Consider the following 17,153-nt stretch of genomic DNA (forward strand, 5'->3'; position numbering starts at 1 on the left):
ACTGGTCGTCATCCGCACTGCCGCAGGCAACACAGGCCGCGGCGCACACTGCGTCACAATTCATTTTCGCCGCCGTCTAGCGCGGCTGGACTCTGGGCGCACGGGATGGATCTGCGTTCCCGCAGCCCGGGGACGGGCTCTGAACGTGCTCGAACATTGCTACGGACGCTATCTTGCAACGTGCATGCCTTACGCCATGCTCTTCTGCTTGTAACCTGACGGCCTGCCTCTAGCATTACGGAGGAAAAGCACACACACAGCAACAATAGCACCTATGAAGAAAAACTTCTGTGCGAGCGATAGCCCGTTGTCAACCTCACTGCTGACCTGCGCTGCTGGGACTGGGACGGACTGATCCTGTAGCTTGACTGCTGGCTCTGCGACATCAGCTGCGTCTGCCAGTGTTTGTTGCGAAGTGATGTCGAGGTTGTCGCCACTGATAGCAGGCTCCGCTTCGCCATATGTATCTTGATAAAGGGAAGAATCAGCGCCTCTCCGTCTGGTCCACAGCTATCTTGAGGGTCTATAGCTCATCTTTATCGTTTTCGAGTTGTATACCTTCAGGGGGGACCTCCAACTCGCCGCTCTTGGCGATTTTGACCGTCTTTGAAGGCTTGTCGCCTCCGCCCTTGGGCACATTCTCAATAGCGTCGACGACATCGTAGCCCTCGAGGACTTCGCCGAAAACAACGTGGCGCCCGTCGAGCCACGAGGTGACCACGGTGGTGATGAAGAACTGAGAGCCGTTTGTGTCTGAAGGAAAGTTAGCATGAGGCAGTTCCATGTGCCTCATGGATGCTTACCCTTCCCAGAGTTGGCCATGCCTGCGTATGTCAGCGAGAAATCGTTGCAAGACTGCGGGACAACTCACTAAGAAGTCCCTTCTTGGAGTGCTTGAGCTTGAAGTTCTCGTCGGCGAATTTTTGGCCGTAGATGGACTTGCCACCAGTGCCATCGCCATTGGTGAAGTCACCGCCCTGGATCATGAAGGACTTGATCACTCGGTGGAACGTCGATCCCTCATAGCCGAAGCCCTTCTCGCCAGTAGCGAGAGCACTGTGCCTGGTAAGCGTGGAAAGAAGTTTTCACGGATATGTACCGCACCGAAAGTTCTCTGCGGTCTGTCGAGCTGTCAGCTACATACTGTGAGTTGTATGGGAGGGGTGTACAAACCTTGGGAACAGTCTTGCCGTAAAGACCCATTACGATACGTCCAAGCTTCTCGTCGCCATGCTCAATGTCAAAGTAAACCTTGTGAGTGATCTTAGGACCTGCATGTGGCTGTGAGTGTGCCATGCATTGCCTGAACATGCGTCGTGGACGCGTGCTTACCTTTGGCCGCCTCCGAGCTCTGCGCAAAGAAAGCAAAGGTGATGGTAAGAATCAGCAGGGCTGACACGACGATCCGCTGAAGAGAAGACATGATGCCTGGATGACCACAGTCTAATTGGGGTCGTGGGGTTTTAAGCACAGAGGAGCAATGGTGGCCGCTTCCTGAAACGTGGTGCGTTCCCGCGATAGGCGTCCTTAGTCAGCACCTTTCCGCTTTGCTCTCTGGCGATCCTGGTCAAACAGCGCCGTTCAAACTTTGACGCCAGCACAGCAGCATAGGCTGCGATCCTCACAGACGACATGGTATGGAACCGTCGCTTGATAACAGGCTGCGCTGACCCAGTATAGCCTTTCATCTCCAATATCAACTTCACCGAAGGGACGCTCGTCAAGGTATATTATTGCTGCAGTTCGTATCCGACGATTGCTAACGATTGCGCAGCGATCCCTCGAGACTTTCTTTGGCATCGGCCCTAAAGTGTCGCAAAGCATCATGGCGCGCTTCCACATCCAGCCTTGGGCGAAGGTCGGCAGCCTCAAGGCCAGCACTCTCCTCGACCTGACTGCCGAGCTGTCAAACATGAAGATCGAAAACGACCTACGAAGAGAGATCCAGGACAGCATCATACGATTGAAGGATATGGGATCGTACCGAGGACGACGACATGCGATGGGGCTGCCCGTGCGCGGACAGCGGACGAGAACACAGGTGAGTGCATGGTGTCTGGGACACTGGAGAGAGACTGATCATCCTAGATTGCGACTGCGAGGAAGTTGAACAGGACGCTCCGAGGCGGAGACGGAAGATTGGGGATGTAAAGATGGCGACCCGCCTTGCACGATATTGTATGACATTGTATAATATTGTATAACATCAACCTACCCTTTGAACCCCTCGGGAAAGGTGGCCATCATCGTATATTCCGCACGTTCCTCCCAGCCTTGCTATCGACTAGATCGCCGGATCTTTAGCAGTAGTGACTCGCATAACACCAGGTGTCATACAGAAGGGAAACACCAGACGCGGCGGGGGCAAACCGGCACTTATAGAGAACGACACCTTGTGTCTGTGGAAATCCTTGAGCCAAAAACATAACGCGTCCTTCCAACCCGAGACGGCTTCCTGCTCAGATGTATGACCGAACGGAGCATGACCCTCCTTGAGATCACACTTCTATCTTTGGACCGGGCAGAGCAGAGGGTACTGGAGGTAACGGCAGTCATCTTGAGCAACACGTACATGTGATTAGTGAACGGCTCATGGTACCTCTTCCTCCATGTTGTAATTTAGACATCCGGACGTGGAAACTAGATGAAAAGAACAAAGCACTGCTTCGCTTTTAGCAAAGTGACCGAGGTGTGGTACTGTTCACTGTAGACGTTCGTTTGCATCGTTGGGACATTTTAGGCAGCTTCTTATGCTACCTATTTGCATGGGCTCTGTGGTGCCACACGGATGCCTTGGAACGTTCGTCAGCACGGCTCCAACTGGCGTCTACGTTGATGGCTTGTTTCAAGATAACGCGACATTAGACATGCATCCCAGGGCTCTTGAGACTGGAGTCGAGACTTGAGTCGAGACTTGAGCGGGCAGTTAGAAGCGCTCAAGTACAATGGTCCCGTTCGTTGCTTGCATGCAAGTCGATCCAGGCGCCAATACGGTATAGCGATATCCGCTGGAGGCGCAGTGGTTTGGGGATCGCCATGACTTGGGAATGTAACAGGCTTGGCAGCAATGCGGACGGGTGATGTGCCGGAAGATAAGGGTTCCTGCAAGATGCTACCTCAAATTCCGAGAAAACCGGTGGGGATACCGACATGGTTGACTCGAGTTGATCTTTAGGACAGCACGTTGCTAAACATATGAGGGCATGCCGTGTGCCAGAGATGCTTTAAGTGCCGCTTGGGCGCGGGCAAGGAACACTCTCCACAGCTGCGTCTACTTCTCATGCATCAAGGTCTGTATGGAATTGGACCATTGACCTCTAGTGCAAGCGGGCATCGGTGGATATTTCAATAACACAAAAGGGCAACTGGGGGTCGGGCGCACTACCCGTACGGCATACCAAGCGTCAAGCTGCGGCGGCGGCTAGGTTTCTCGCCTGTGTATTGGGGTAGAGTGCATGCATGTACTGCCTAGATCCTCGAGCCCAGTGGGTGTGTGATGGCCAGCTGGTCCTTGAAGCACCTGCAAGAATGCACTGGCAGAAGGCATCGCACGAGATTTGCAGACTTGTTTCCACAATGCGATTGTTCTAATCAGCCGCCTGCTGCAGCGCGCTTGCTGGGTGGTTGCACAGGTAGTCTTCAAACACAAAGCGTCGTGGCGCCGTCGTCTGGAAATTGCACGCAGAAGATGCGGCGACGAATGAGACGATGGGGGCCCTGCAGTGATGCCCCTGCATACGAGGGCGGGGTCCGCTTCTTGGCAAAGCTTCGCGACGCCTGCTGTGGTGTCGAACACCAACAGCCGTCACAGTCCACGCCAATCAGGTTACAGAACAAGACCAGGCAAGTGCTTTGAGCTCACCGCCTGACGCGCTGGACGGCCTGGAGGGAGCGCACAGGTTCGCAATCTGCTATAGCAGGGGTGGCAGCACTCGGCGGGCGCTGGCCACTGACAGGTGTGCCGACGCGGTCACCGTCGCCCAGCAGTAGACAGCCACATGGGTCCGCTGCGGCGACGGCCAGCACCAAGGGCTGCCGCCCACGCAGCCGAGCTATGGGTGATGCACATTCCAGCCTTGGAGGGCGCAGAGCAGAGCAGAGCTGAGCAGACCCGTGCGGAGCATGGCGCCAGGAGCCCTGCAGTTCGGCTGGGGACAAGAATGGGACGCAGGAACGAGCGGCGGGCGGGCGCTGGCATGGTCATCAAAGTCGCAGGCCCGTCCGGCACATCACCGCGCCAGTGGCTCCGGGGCGCCTCGCGTGGGCGGCCAGAGGCACCTGACTCTGGCGGTGGAAAGATGGATCCCCCAGACAGCCAGACGGGCGCTGTGAGCGGTGCACTGCACGCGCATTCCGCTGCCGACGGTGCGCGTGGACGCTCAATGCGCGGCACGCAGCCGTCCCCGTCCCAGCCCCGGAGCAGCGCAGCGCAGCAGACATTGCGAGACGCACTCCACTGTGTCAGTTGCAGTCTAGCGACCGCAGGCCTCGTTGCCGACGTCGCCATCCTGGTCTCGTCTGCCGTGCTAGGCTCGTTTAAGCCATGCTCCAGCGACGTGCACACCACGCCGGGCACTCGCTCTCGCAGCCTCTCTCTCCAACGCCCCGACCCGCCCGCTCTCCCCAGCAGCAGGGCTCTCGCACGCCCTCGCCCTCGCCCTCGCCCAGCGCGACATTGCGCCCGCACCCTGCCCCGCCCTCGTCCGCGGCGTGTCCTGGCCAGCGCCTCGCTGCTGCGAGTCCACCGCACCCGACCGCGGCCGTGGCCCACGACACAGCGCCCACGGGCTCCCTGCGCGAGCTGCGAGCCCACGCACCACGCCTCCTCGCCGCCCGCCCGCTCTACCACGACGGTCCGCGCTCTCCTCGCGACAGGCTTGACGCCTTGCTGGCCGACGAGGACCTTCGCACTCCACCACCGCCCTCCACCCCGCGAACATCCCCCCGGGGCGGCACCCAGCCCGCCAGACCCTCCGCGTATGCCCAGCTACGAAGCGCCTCGTCCCCCGTCCCGTCCTCGGCTGGCACCTCGCCCCCAGCATCGCCCGTCGCCATGCCTCCTGCGTCGCGATCAACCAGACCAGAACAACGCCCAGCACCCCCACGCAACCCCTCGATAGACTCGGCCACATCGTCCATGTCGAGCGCCTCACACTCGCTCAGAGGCGCCGCAAACCATGGGCCGAAACCGTCGCAGGACGCAAGCACTGCGAATCCGCCCGACATGGCCGCGCTCATCGCCGCGGCTGGGTCTCCCGAGGCTGCGCTGCTGTCTTTGTGGAAGGAAAAGCAGAGTGCGTCCAGCCACAGCACCCAGCTCTGGCGGTTGGTCGAGAAACAGCGCGCCATGATCATCGGTCTGCAGAAGGACTTGGAGCGCGCTTTGAAGGACAAGGACCGTTACCGGAAGAAGCTCAAAGACTACACTAACCAGGTGCCACCGATTCCCGGCGCGCCGCAAAGGTCCGACACGTTCGACTCGGTCGTGGAACGTGACGAAAGCCAGTCGCCGGCCCCCAGCGAGACACCGGACGACTTTGCCAAGCCAAACGCCGCAGCAAAGCCTGCCGAACACAAAGCATCGCCGCTTACACAAGAAACCTCTGCCGCTCAGCTGCTCCACGACTCGCAGCTAGCACAATCCCCAAGCCATTCGTCCGACGCCCACACAGCGTCCAGTCCTCCCTCGGCAGTGAACTCCCCAACCGACTTTTCGGTAAAGCCACTTACCATTGCTAACAAGGGCCTTGGTCTAGGCACTGTCGTCGTCGAGAGCGACCCTATCGTGGAGTCGCCCCTTCAATCTCCCCGAGCCACGACACTTCTGAGGGACGTCTCTGCCGCTGAAGGCGGTCTGCAGGCGCCCCAGTTGTCTCTCACTCAGGCAACGCCAGTGATTGGAGGAGACGGATTTGAAGCACCTGCATCGAAACCTGCGCAAGCGTTGCGGAAGGCACCCCCGGCTCCGCTCAACTTGTCCAAGCCCGTGAAGACGAGCGCGCACTTGCTCCAGGCAGACCCCGGAGAGCACGATGACTCCGATTACGACGACGTTCTCGAGGTTGATGAAATCCCAATTCTCGAGCGAGGCAGGCGCAAGACGCGTGAAGAAGACGACAGAATGCGCGAAGCCATAGCGCTTAAGGAGGAAGAAACCCGCAGCAAATCGAAGAAGAAGAAGAGTGAGAGCAAATCAACTGTCTCTTCTCCCGAAGCAACTGAGGACGCTGAGCAGCCGCCAACAGCCAGTCTGTCGCCCCGTCAGTTCAGCCCCGTTCAAACTGGTCTTCCCTTGTCGCCACGACATCCGCCTGCCAACTCTCTCAATGCTCTTCTGAGCCCGGCCAACTCGGACAGCTCCATGGTAGCACAACGGAGCATTGTTTCCTCGCCTCTCATGAGTCCAGGCCTGCCGACAAGTCCTCGCCCTGGAGACAGACCGCTTGGATCACCGTTGCCAAGGAATCCGAAACTGGCCCCGGCTTCACCGCCCATGTCCCCAAGGAGCGCACCTAACGGAATGCCCCCGACGCGGGCGCCGCGGCAACCGGTTCCGCTGCCACCAAACACTCCTCAGTCGTACACTTCACCCCAGACAGCACGACCGGAAGCCCCTGCGCAAGCCAAACAGCAAACGCTGGGCTTAGATCTTTTGAAGCCGTCTTCAGCTCAGCTAAGCCCCGACGTGGGCGATCCGTCGAGCTCAGAACATGTGTACCGCGGTCTGGTGTCTGATCAATATCCTGATCTCTTACTTCCCCCCAATGCCCTCCCTTCCATTGAAGTAAAGGTATCATCTTCCCGGCTTAGACCGTCTCGCATGAGCTTCCTAGCCCCTAAACCTCAAGAAGAGGACCCGGTCTTCCACCTTGCAATATATGCACGGTCAGATGGAAAGCAGCTATGGCGTATGGAGAAAACCATTGTTGCACTACCTGCTTTAGATGCCCAATTGAAGTCGCTGTGCGATTTCACAGGGAAGCTTCCCGATCGAGCCTTATTCAGCGGCCATGCCCCTGCAAGAGTTGATGCAAGAAGGGTGGCTCTGAACCAGTATTTTGATACCATTTTAGAGACCCCAATGAATGAGCAAGCTGCCCTTGTTGTTTGCGATTTCTTCTCTACGGACGTCATGGGCGCCCAAAACGGAGATGCTCTAGCTCCCGAGCCAGCTGCTCCACAAGCTGCACCCGCACCAAAGGGCAGGCAGATCAAGGAGGGGTATCTTACGAAGCGTGGAAAGAATTTTGGAGGTTGGAAAGCGCGCCACTTTGTACTCGATGGTCCTGAGTTCAGGTACTACGAAATGGCGGGTGGTGCACATCTGGGCACCATCAAACTACTGAACGCCCAGATTGGAAAACAATCGCAACAGCAATCCAATCAGTCTCCTCAACGACGTGACGATTCGGAGGACAACCAGTATCGACACGCGTTTCTCATTCTAGAGCCAAAGCGGAAGGACTCCTCAAGCCTAGTACGACACGTTCTCTGTGCGGAAAGCGACGAGGAAAGAGACGCGTGGGTCGAAGCATTACTACAACACGTTGACTGGCAAGAAGAGTCTTCCCCAGTGGAAGGGCAGGTGCCGGTGCCGGCTAAGCCAGCGGTGCTCACCAAGGCTCAAGGGAAAGATGCATCGCGGTCGAGAAGAAAGGAAAGCCCTGATCAGGACAGGTCCACCAGAGTGCAAGCTCTGAGCTACGACGATACAGTTGCCGCAGAGGCGCCGATGCGTGGTCCCAGTCATCGTGAAGCCAAAGATGGCCACGGACAGTCCCCCAAAGCGGGATCGTTTTCACATGAAGCTCTTCGACAGTACCCGTCTATATCCGGTCCAACCAATGGTGCACCGATTCAAAACCTCGAAAACTGGGGCAACAAGCCAGTGGCCGTTCCAACAGCTATCAAGGATAAAAAGCGCAGCATTTTTGGCTTCGGATCCTCGAGACCTCGTGGTCCAGACCCCATGCACGAACCCTCCCTTCATCAACAGCGTGCGCCAGATCGTGTCATTCAACAGAACCGCAACGTATTTGGAATCCCGTTGGCGGAAGCTGTGGAGTACACTCAGCCTATAGGACTCAACGATCCTATTCCGTCTGTCGTATACCGTAGCCTGGAATATTTGAGAGCAAAAAACGCCATTAACGAGGAAGGCATATTCCGACTCAGCGGTTCCAACATAGTGATTCGCGCGCTCCGAGAACGATTCAACACCGAAGGGGACGTGAAGCTCCTTGATGGCCAATACTATGACATTCACGCCGTGGCGTCTCTTCTGAAGCTGTTTCTGCGCGAACTCCCTGCATCCATCTTGACCCGAGAATTGCATCTAGATTTTCTCAAGGTCCTCGGTAAGCATATACCTAATGTGTCATCAATGCGAAGCTAATCAGTTCATCAGACTTGGATGAGCGCTCAAAGAAGATTCAGGCGTTCAACGTGCTTGTGCACAAGCTACCACGAGTGAATTTTGAGCTCTTACGACACATGTCATCGTTCCTGATCGAAATTGTGGACAATGCTGGTGTCAATAAGATGACTGTCCGAAATGTTGGAATTGTCTTTGCCCCAACACTGAACATTCCAGCACCACTGATTTCATTTTTCCTGACGGACTACCAAGACATTTTTGGTATGGCTGTTGATGACGCAAGCCTCCAGGACCAAGAAACCCGCATTAATGGTCATCTTGATGACGAAAATCGGTCGCCTCGACAGCAAAAATTCTCCGACGCTCCTACTCCCGCCTATCATGATTCGTCCATCCAACCACAGGTGGCTCTGAACCAACAACAATGGAACGGACGGCCACCATCTTCCTTCCCTATGAGTAACGCTCCCACCTATCCGCCACCTCAGCCGCCTCAGCAGCATCAACATTACGCCCAACATGCCAGCTATGACACTGGGTTTGTTCCAGGTCGTCCCAGTTATGACTCGCCCAACTACGAACAGCAGTACCACGGTGCAGAGGGCTATGGCAATTTGACTAGTGCAAGGCAGTCTGGGGGCGTACGCGAGCAAAAGCAAAAGCGTCGTGAAAGTTCTATGCTTTTGATGAACGTGGGCATGGGTCAACGGAAGGGCTCCAACGGCTCCAACCCACCTCGTCATAAGGAAGATTACCGCAGCAACCCTATGTTGATCCGTGAGGAGACCGCTTTTGATTGAGGCAGCCTGATATCCTTACAACCCCCCCTCCCTTACGAAAGAGGATTCAATCCTCCAGGCTTACGAACCCTGTGCGGGTTATTACGCAAGAACCATACACTACTACTCGTGTCTCCTCTAATTTTCGATTCTTATTACGGGACTAGGACTGGATCCGCGGACCCTTAGATGTGTCATCATATAATACCATCCGGAAGGGTGGGCACTTTACCTCACCCATGTAATTCCGATTGTCCTGGACATTCTGGGCGATGCAGCTCACCTGTTGCGCGCCTCGCTCTTGGATACCTTATTGCATTTGCAAATCTATCGTCTTTCTCTATGAGAGACTTCGAGCTGTCCCCCTTGTTTCGTTCATCTTATTCGAGCGCTCTTTGAGATTCCCCCAGCGTTGGTCTTCGCTGACTTGCTACTCTTCTTTGGCTGTCAAAACAACACTGCACTGGAAGCATATTTGATTTACTTGCCGTCGAGTAATTGCTTCAGACCGCAATGGAATGATACAGAGGAAGATTTCGTTGATTCAGCGATCGAGAGAAATGTAATGCATTCTTGTCCTACCATTCAGTGCCTGGTCCCTGTTCCTGCAAACGTCTGTGAACTCGCAAATATGCCCAGGATCGTGACCTCTCATAGCTTCGCCTTCGCCTTCGTAATTACAGGTAGGATGCCATCCATTCCCTCGGCACCCACACTCTTTCCATAGATCAAGCAGTCATACCCTAGCATAACGCTGACCCCTCCTTCCATAAAGTTCGCCGCATCGTCTAAGCGCTTAGTACTATGTAAGTAGGGAAAGGTTTGGGACAAGTACCTCCCATTGCCTTTACGAACGCCGCACTTCGCTGGAACGCAACCCAGTCATCCAGGCTACGGACGTGCATTTCGCCCATACCGTCAAAGGGTAGGGGCTGCATGCCGCACTTGACAAGTCGGTCTTTGTGTTCTGGCGTCGTGTGCATCTACCATGGTCATCAGTACCTCCTTGCCCCACCTACTACTCCACGTAACAATCGGAACAGCCAATTCCAGCAGGGAGAAGTACCTGTACGTATCTCGAACATACCCCGCCAAACCCTTCAACCGCAACCGCAAGATCAGCATGCCTAAATGCGCGTGTAGTAAGTCAGCATCGGCCAGCAGGGTCGGATCAAAGCACCTCTTGTGTAAGATACTCTACCCGACAACCGGGCGTAACCTACACGCTGCGCCACCAAACATGAAAGGCTTCTTGCGAGATGCTTTTTCTCTTGTTGATGAAGATGAGGAGGCGGAGGTAAGGCTGCTTGTTAGAGCCTGTCTCAGGACGAAGCAGTGGGAAAGTGAAAACGTGGTTGTCCATGATTGACAATTCGTACAAAAACCTTAACCAGGACACAGGGTTCGACAAGGTTTTCTTGGACAGGCAGGATTTCTCAGAGTCGTGGTAACAGCGCTGCTTATGGTAGTGGCTGTAATCGAGGTTATGATTGTGATGGGTGCGGGCGCTAACGAGTTGGCTTGGGTTGCGGATGAACTCATCCGGAGTGGTGCGTGCGGTACCAACGCGCTCTGTGGTTGTATGAAAGCCATGTTCCTCGAGTAGATAAAAATCACCCGCAATAGCGCAGATTTGACGCGATGTGCATTGTTTCCAAGTGCTGAAATGCACAATTGGGACCTGCCCAATGCTGGCTTTTGCCATTATAAGATCGATCGCATATAGTTCCCCTGACTGAGGGGAAACGTCTATTGGGAGTATGCCATACAGGTTCGCCGGAAAACCCTAGCCCAAATTTACCTTCAAGACACCTTTCAGTGCCTCGATGGCCGAATCAGCATACTCTTTGGAGTAACGATTCAAAGTCTCCTCGGCTATCATCCCGTTCACTGCCGCTCCCGTTTTTTTGCACCTAAACAGTGCCCGGATATGAGCTCCGCCGCTCACATGAAGCCGTCCCATCAACATCTCTATACGAATTTTGTGCAGTCGAAAAAATTCGGTAATGTAGGTATGAAGAAGGTCACACCTGGCGACGGTGATATCTTTATGGAGCGCATGGGTTCGTGCTTTCGAAATTGGTCGCATAAAGTCGAGCAGTCGATCAAGAGTCCTTAGCACTTCCAAGCGTCCATAGACAGCATTGAGGCCATCTTCAGTAAGATTTGGTGCTCCGACGAAGTCGGCGTTGTCGTCGTGCAGTAGATTTGGATGAAGCTCGCTCGTATCAATCTCGAGTTGGCTGAAAATCTCTACAATATACATCAGCCAAGTTAACGTTATCACCATCGGGACCCGACGGAAACTCACGTTGGAATGCTTCTTCGAGCGACCCCATCTCCGACCAAATAGGAAGCTTTTCTAGTTTGAGAGCGTTGTTAGATAACGTTGGTATCTAAATCTCTAGTGCCTACATACCTGCTGGGAATATTTTCTGCAGTATGCAAGCTATTGGCTTCCAGTAGAATTCATTAAGACCAGTTTCCGTTTTGCTGAACCGAGCTCCGTTGTCAGGCTCTTCGATTCCCGCATTCGAACTGTTTATAGTTTGTGCGAAAGGCTCACAAGAAGAAAATGCCTGCTGTGTCAAGCACTGTAAGCAGTTGTTTTATCCCCTTAATCATGGATCTTACTCACATGTCCCGTAGGAAATTCTTTGAACGCAATACCATTCACAACATCAATCAGTGAACGAAAGCTATGTACCCACAGCTTGGTGATAGGTGAGATCAAGTCAGTGTTTTTGAGCCCAACTGGCCTTGTGTTACGTAGTGCAGGGACTGCGTCCCAATGGCAATTGTCCGATATATCCTCATAATCTGCGGAGCGGTTAAAATGGGATAAGTCACAAGATTCGGATAAAAGCAAACACTTACTTCGCAAAGGTAAATCAAGGTTTGTGTCCACAGGCGCCCCTGCCAATCGAGCAATACGCCGTCGCTCGATGATGCAGAAATGCTTTGTCAAGCTAGTACGTAGTTTTCGTTTGAGTTCTAGGAGATCGAAAGCCTTGTCGTACATGAAATGCTGCAAATCCCCATACAGCAAGTCGTCAATCTTGTTCTCCATGCGCGAAAGCGTGGAGATGACCTTTTCTAACTCATTGTCAGCTGAAAACCCTCTTGGGCCACTCGCACCAAATGGGTGAGATTGAGAGATCCGCGACAGGGGCACCCAGGCGACATTGTCGTGCAGCATCTCTTTGACTTGTACGCGATTGTAATGTTCAAAAGCAATGGTACCCAAACCGAGTCGCAGATGGAGTCGCGTCGAAAGCAAAGCCAAGCCCCTGCCGTACTGTTGCCTATCAAGCGATATAGCGTGTCTTGTAAGCACCGCAGCTTGGTAGAGATACTCTAGGAGCGACGTGGACTCAAACAAGTATACGAGGCCTTCGACTGCAAGGAGAAAGGCGTCAGAGCCACAGACCGCATCTGTCGCCTCAACCGCCAATTGGAGGCGCCAAAGCCTAAGGGCGTTCTCAACAAAATTTTCGAGCAATGTCAGATCAGGCTCTTTAGGTGGTGACATTATCATTAAGAGCTCGAACTTCAATACTGTGGTCTCAGCCTCGTGCCACAGTCGGATGTTCTGCATTGTGAAGTGGTTAGTCATGGACACGGACGGAGTGTATGGCGTACTCTGATGTCTTCTTCTGATGATCCGTCTTCATTTTCTTTCATCATGGCCCCCAGCTTCTGAGCGTGTTTGCTGATTGAGCTCTGAAATGTTCTTTGTTCTTCCGCAGACAGGAGAGTCACAAATCGGTGGAGATCTTTGAAACAGCTCGGATTGCGGAAGCAAATAATGTAAAATTGTGTGATGGTGTCGAGTGTTGGATGACCGAGGTAGGACTCCAACGTTAATCGCGTTAGGCCAATAGCTCTGTATGTTCGCGGGTCCAGTGGGGGAAGGGAATTCCAGACACTGGAATATAACTTTTCGATCTTGAATCTACCTCTGATACTAATCAGCGTGCTGTGGTTTGACTGAACATACAAATCCTCTAGCACTTACTCTGCAGAGGGATAAAGACCGGCAGTTGCGTTAAGCAGGCTTTTCCACATTGTCCAACACATGGTGCAGATGTTGAACAATTTTACACTGACTACAGAAGGGTCACCGGTCATCGGATTGCCAGATTGCCAAATCTCGTCGATAAGTTGGTAGCATCTCGTTTCGACGAGCTGCCACTCTTTCTGTTGGTGGGCAACTTCTATGCCAAGCAACGCAAAGTCCCAGGAAGCGCCGTCGATGATTTTCTTCACGGCGGGAGGCGGATTAGCCCATAGCTGGAACAATTCCCCACAGCGATTTTGGCGTTCATAAATCGCAGCCATGAAACGGAGATCACTCATGGTCGCAACTTGAATGACTTCATCCTGTCTAATGATCAACGATCGATCGCGGAACGTGGAGGGTGTTTCTCACCGTGGACTTGGGTGCATTGTCGTAGGCATCTTTCATTTGTCTTTGGGCGAGGGTAAGCTGGATTTGAACGCCTTGGTCGATTTTTCCTGTTTTATGGGACACGTCGGCTTTCCTCTCGCCAGCTAGCTGATATACTAATATCAAGGAGTAGTATAAGTTTTTCCGGTATTTAGGATCAATGCCCTCCTTGTTTGCTTGCATAGTCGCCTGCAGCACATTAGACGCCATGTCATAAGGAGTATTACGCAGCCCACATACCAGCCGAGCATCCTCCCAGCATTCTTCTTTCATAGCGACGATGAACAATTCAGACCACAGCTTCAGCTTCGCCTTCCGGTTAGAAAGGGACTTTGCTGCGTTTTGCCATGCTTTCAACCCTTCTGCGCCGACCGAGGATAAAGTTGAGAAGCTCGGGTTTATTTGCCGCGAAGCTTTCAGGATACCGTAATAGATGAACGTAAGTAGGTTCAGGTCAGTAATTGGAGGCTGTTGTTGACAGAGGTTTATCCATAGGGAAAGAGCCTCGTCTGCGCGACGATCAAGCCTGAGCAAAGTGGACGCTTTCCATGCCTGCACGTGTCAGGTCTAGCTTTTGCAAAAGGTAGCGGACGCCACATCAGAACCATTCCACTACCGCAGACGTACCAAGAGGTATGGGTCGGTCGGCCTTTTCTTAAGGAGCTTGCCGACTGCATCGAGGGCAAATTTTGGTCTCGGGTAGTCGCGCTGTGCCTTGCAAAGCTTGTCCCAATTGAAAGCCATGGCGTCCGCGCGGACGTATGCCGTACATGCAAGGTCCGCAGCTAGATATCGGTGGAAATGGTAACGATGGTGATACAAGGCTGAGCTACTGTGGCGAGAGGTGGTATGTGGGTTGAGAGAAAAGAGCATGAGAGGTGTGCTGGCGAGGCAATTGATCGCGAGACACTCGGTTGCGCCTTCCTTGCAAAAAAAAACAGCAGCGTGCGAGAGTATTCATCATGCGCAACAACTCACTTGTGATTGAGAACGAACTCCCAAAAGCGCCACATATGTGGGTGAGAAATAGAGTTCTCAAAGTGCACACATAGGGTCTTCCTGCTCAAGCATCCAATAGCGTTTCAGCACTTAAATGGGTCATTGAGCTGCTATCAACTTTCTCGCAATTGCCAATCTACAGGTGGTCCAACAAACAAATCCATCCTTACAGGTTCAACGTACTTCACAGTAATGATACAAGTGTCGGTGCAAAGCACCGGGCCTCATCGCATAATAATGGACGCGGTTTTATATTACATGTCATGTTTGTACAAGAAGCGCGGAGCCAACGGAGTCTACTACTCTTCGCTCGACAAGGGCGGAAACAACGCACCTTCATATTTCACACCCAATTCGACTGTCGGTGCTCCATAATGCAGATCACGCCCAACGGCGCAGTATTCAAATGTGCGCCGTGCATCGTCGACACCTAGCTGATCAAGCATAGTCTTCGCCTTGTTCGGCATGTACGGCTGCAGGAGGATACCGGCCATGCGCAAAGCCTCTGCTGCTAGGTACACAATTCTGTCAACCTCTTCGCCAGGCTCACCAGGGCCGTAGTCGAGGATCTTTTGCCATGGGGCGGACACCTGGACATACTGATTCGACTGAAGACGGTTAGAAAGCAGCGGCGACGGCATGGATGCAACACTTACTGATCGGATCAAGTCCGCTATGATGCGAATAGCGCGACGAGGGTCGTGTGCATCTAACGACTCTGCAACGTTGGAAGGAAACTTTAACAAGGTACTGTGGAATTCTGAACCCTGGTCATTTGCCCAGTCCGAAGCAGGCAGGGGGCCGATACGTTGGATCGCGCCTCGTACGCTCCATTTCTTGCCTCGTGTAACGCGCGACAGGAGGTTGCCGAGCTGAGCCCACAAGAGGTTGTTGTACAGTTTGATGATCTGGGTGTTGTCGTAGTTGCCATCGTCTTGGATACCGCCGTCGTGCGCGAGGTAGCAGCGCATTACGTCTGGGCCGAATCGGTCCAGAGCAAGAAATGGATCGACAACTCGTCCGGTGGACTTTGACATCTTGGAGCCGCCCAGAGTCCAGTGGGCGTGGGTGAGTATTCTCTTGGGGAGCGGAAGGCCGAGCGCCATCAAAAAGGCAGGCCAGTAGATGCAGTGAAAGCGGACAATGTCTTTGCCGATGACATGGCAGTCTGCTGGCCAGCCGCCGGCGTGGTCGCGACCCGGAGCCCAGGGGTAGCCGGCTTTCGTGACGTAGTTGATGAGGGCATCGAGCCAGACGTAGATGGTCTGCGAGCTGTCTTGGGGAACACGGATACCCCAGGCGAGGCGCTCTGAGGGCCGGGAGATGGATAAGTCCTCCAGGCCCGACTCGACGGCGTGCACGACGTCCTTCATGCGGTGGGCGGGGGTGATCCACTCTGGGTTCTCGCGGTAGAACTGGAGCAGCGGGCCGCGGAAGTGGGAGAGGCGGAAATGGTAGTTCTCCTCGGACGACCACTCGACCTCGCTGCGCGTCTCAACCGAGACCATGATCTTGCGGCCGGTGGGCGGATCGAGGTGCGGCTGCACTGCCGACGGCGGGTAGAAGGCCTCGTCGGCGACCGAGTACCATCCCTCGTGCTTCTTGGTGTAGATGAGGCCCTTCTCGTGGAGCAGGAACCAGGCATAGGCGACGGCGTCCTTGTGGTCGGCGTCGGTGGTGCGCACGAAGTGGTCGTGGGACACGAGGGCTCTGGCAGCGAGCTCCTTGAAGAGGGCGGCGCCCTGGTCGCAGAACAGCTGCGGGTCGATGCCGGCTTTTGCAGACGCGCGCTGCACCTTCAACCCGTGCTCGTCGGTCCCCGTGCACATGAGGGCCGTCTCGCCCTTGAGCACCCGCCAGCGCTTGAGGATGTCGGTCAGCACCAGCGTGTAGAGGTGGCCGACGTGCGGCGCTGGTGCCCAGTGTTAGCCGCCCGGCGTGCTGCGCAGGGCTGGGTCATGGGGGCATGCGAACCGGCGTTGACGTAGAAGATGGGCGTGGTGATGTAGTACGGCTTGCGGTCGCCAGCTGCCATGTGCTGCTGCTGCTGCTGCTGCTGCTGCGACGCGAACGGGCGCCGCGCGCAGGAGCTGCAGGTCCACGCCCGTGGCCACGATGCCTGTGGGCGGGACTGCGGTGGCCAGGCGCTCCGGGGCGCAGCCGCCGTTGCGTGGGCGAGGCGTGCGCGCATTCTTCCACTGCTGCGTCTTGCGCTCCAGCTCAGCTTCGACTCCGGCGTTGTCTGCCAAACGCGTCCGACGGCACGGCTCCGGCCCGGCCTCGCTCGGACGTGCACGTGACCCGCATGCAAATGAACCACACGCCGGCCTGCGCCGCGGCTTCTACACCACGGCCTGCGTCGCTTGACGACTTCTGCACACGCGGGGCGCCTTCGAAGCCCACAACTCCCGTCGAGAACCTTTTAACCGCGCTCTCGGGATGCATCTGGCAGATGACAGCTTCGCTGCCAATACTCGGGCTATCTTGTGCCTATTCAGATCCCAAAACGGCAAGCCTCCGCCTTGCACCTTTCACCATCTTCTCCTCC

At 54.8% G+C, this 17,153-nt stretch overlaps 6 protein-coding genes across 6 annotated transcripts; 2 read left to right on the top strand and 4 right to left on the bottom strand.

Annotated features, from left to right (window-relative positions):
* Positions 1 to 393: 393 nt before the first annotated feature.
* CC84DRAFT_1169859 (peptidyl-prolyl cis-trans isomerase B) lies at positions 394 to 1,476 on the bottom strand. Its single transcript, XM_018179772.1, has 6 exons — positions 1,333 to 1,476; positions 1,174 to 1,271; positions 1,105 to 1,121; positions 872 to 1,056; positions 804 to 824; positions 394 to 753 (listed from the first exon to the last, which is right to left on the bottom strand). Exons 1-6 carry the CDS (start codon positions 1,421 to 1,423, stop codon positions 524 to 526), a joined length of 642 nt encoding a protein of 213 aa, XP_018029058.1. The 5' UTR covers positions 1,424 to 1,476; the 3' UTR covers positions 394 to 523.
* Positions 1,279 to 2,292, top strand: CC84DRAFT_420467 (30S ribosomal protein S13). The gene is made up of 4 exons (XM_018186157.1): positions 1,279 to 1,635; positions 1,681 to 1,725; positions 1,775 to 2,041; positions 2,089 to 2,292. Exons 1-4 carry the CDS (start codon positions 1,633 to 1,635, stop codon positions 2,149 to 2,151), a joined length of 378 nt encoding a protein of 125 aa, XP_018029059.1. The 5' UTR covers positions 1,279 to 1,632; the 3' UTR covers positions 2,152 to 2,292.
* Positions 2,293 to 4,543: 2,251 nt separating this feature from the next.
* Positions 4,544 to 9,261, top strand: CC84DRAFT_1233753 (uncharacterized protein; the record flags this gene model as incomplete). Its single annotated transcript, XM_018183794.1, has 2 exons — positions 4,544 to 8,357; positions 8,408 to 9,261. The coding sequence occupies 2 exons, from the start codon at positions 4,544 to 4,546 to the stop codon at positions 9,175 to 9,177; spliced, it is 4,584 nt and encodes a 1,527-aa protein (XP_018029060.1). The 3' UTR covers positions 9,178 to 9,261.
* A 438-nt stretch (positions 9,262 to 9,699) lies between these two features.
* Positions 9,700 to 10,973, bottom strand: CC84DRAFT_420643 (uncharacterized protein). The gene is made up of 4 exons (XM_018186158.1): positions 10,380 to 10,973; positions 10,223 to 10,283; positions 9,992 to 10,139; positions 9,700 to 9,944 (listed from the first exon to the last, which is right to left on the bottom strand). The coding sequence occupies exons 1-4, from the start codon at positions 10,859 to 10,861 to the stop codon at positions 9,808 to 9,810; spliced, it is 828 nt and encodes a 275-aa protein (XP_018029061.1). The 5' UTR covers positions 10,862 to 10,973; the 3' UTR covers positions 9,700 to 9,807.
* On the bottom strand, positions 10,671 to 14,462 carry CC84DRAFT_420647 (uncharacterized protein). The gene is made up of 10 exons (XM_018186159.1): positions 14,234 to 14,462; positions 13,847 to 14,158; positions 13,589 to 13,795; positions 13,175 to 13,539; positions 12,799 to 13,117; positions 12,034 to 12,748; positions 11,795 to 11,976; positions 11,576 to 11,738; positions 11,468 to 11,518; positions 10,671 to 11,409 (listed from the first exon to the last, which is right to left on the bottom strand). Exons 1-10 carry the CDS (start codon positions 14,348 to 14,350, stop codon positions 10,943 to 10,945), a joined length of 2,898 nt encoding a protein of 965 aa, XP_018029062.1. The 5' UTR covers positions 14,351 to 14,462; the 3' UTR covers positions 10,671 to 10,942.
* Positions 14,463 to 14,689: 227 nt separating this feature from the next.
* CC84DRAFT_1132093 (methionyl-tRNA synthetase-like protein) lies at positions 14,690 to 16,837 on the bottom strand. Its single transcript, XM_018175923.1, has 3 exons — positions 16,580 to 16,837; positions 15,262 to 16,517; positions 14,690 to 15,213 (listed from the first exon to the last, which is right to left on the bottom strand). The coding sequence occupies exons 1-3, from the start codon at positions 16,794 to 16,796 to the stop codon at positions 14,905 to 14,907; spliced, it is 1,782 nt and encodes a 593-aa protein (XP_018029063.1). The 5' UTR covers positions 16,797 to 16,837; the 3' UTR covers positions 14,690 to 14,904.
* Positions 16,838 to 17,153: the final 316 nt, after the last annotated feature.

Source organism: Paraphaeosphaeria sporulosa, assembly GCF_001642045.1.
Source record: "Paraphaeosphaeria sporulosa strain AP3s5-JAC2a unplaced genomic scaffold CC84scaffold_17, whole genome shotgun sequence".
In the NCBI taxonomy this organism is placed as follows: Eukaryota; Fungi; Ascomycota; class Dothideomycetes; order Pleosporales; family Didymosphaeriaceae; genus Paraphaeosphaeria; species Paraphaeosphaeria sporulosa.

Coding starts and splice junctions, on each gene's coding strand:
- CC84DRAFT_1132093 (XM_018175923.1), bottom strand. CDS start 16,796: ATGCGCGCACGCCTCGCCCACGCAACGGCGGCTGCGCCCCGGAGCGCC. Junction 16,518..16,579: donor CATCTTCTACGTCAACGCCG/GTTCGCATGCCC, acceptor ACTGGGCACCAG/CGCCGCACGTCGGCCACCTC. Junction 15,214..15,261: donor TAGCGGACTTGATCCGATCA/GTAAGTGTTGCA, acceptor AACCGTCTTCAG/TCGAATCAGTATGTCCAGGT.
- CC84DRAFT_420467 (XM_018186157.1), top strand. Junction 1,726..1,774: donor CCGAAGGGACGCTCGTCAAG/GTATATTATTGC, acceptor ACGATTGCGCAG/CGATCCCTCGAGACTTTCTT. Junction 2,042..2,088: donor GACAGCGGACGAGAACACAG/GTGAGTGCATGG, acceptor TGATCATCCTAG/ATTGCGACTGCGAGGAAGTT.
- CC84DRAFT_1169859 (XM_018179772.1), bottom strand. CDS start 1,423: ATGTCTTCTCTTCAGCGGATCGTCGTGTCAGCCCTGCTGATTCTTACC. Junction 1,272..1,332: donor GAGCTCGGAGGCGGCCAAAG/GTAAGCACGCGT, acceptor AGCCACATGCAG/GTCCTAAGATCACTCACAAG. Junction 825..871: donor CTCCAAGAAGGGACTTCTTA/GTGAGTTGTCCC, acceptor TGACATACGCAG/GCATGGCCAACTCTGGGAAG.
- CC84DRAFT_420643 (XM_018186158.1), bottom strand. CDS start 10,861: ATGGCAAAAGCCAGCATTGGGCAGGTCCCAATTGTGCATTTCAGCACT. Junction 10,140..10,222: donor TATGTTCGAGATACGTACAG/GTACTTCTCCCT, acceptor TGACCATGGTAG/ATGCACACGACGCCAGAACA. Junction 9,945..9,991: donor GTTCGTAAAGGCAATGGGAG/GTACTTGTCCCA, acceptor CTAAGCGCTTAG/ACGATGCGGCGAACTTTATG.
- CC84DRAFT_420647 (XM_018186159.1), bottom strand. CDS start 14,350: ATGGCTTTCAATTGGGACAAGCTTTGCAAGGCACAGCGCGACTACCCG. Junction 13,540..13,588: donor ACAATGCACCCAAGTCCACG/GTGAGAAACACC, acceptor ATCATTAGACAG/GATGAAGTCATTCAAGTTGC. Junction 11,519..11,575: donor GCAGAAAATATTCCCAGCAG/GTATGTAGGCAC, acceptor CTCTCAAACTAG/AAAAGCTTCCTATTTGGTCG.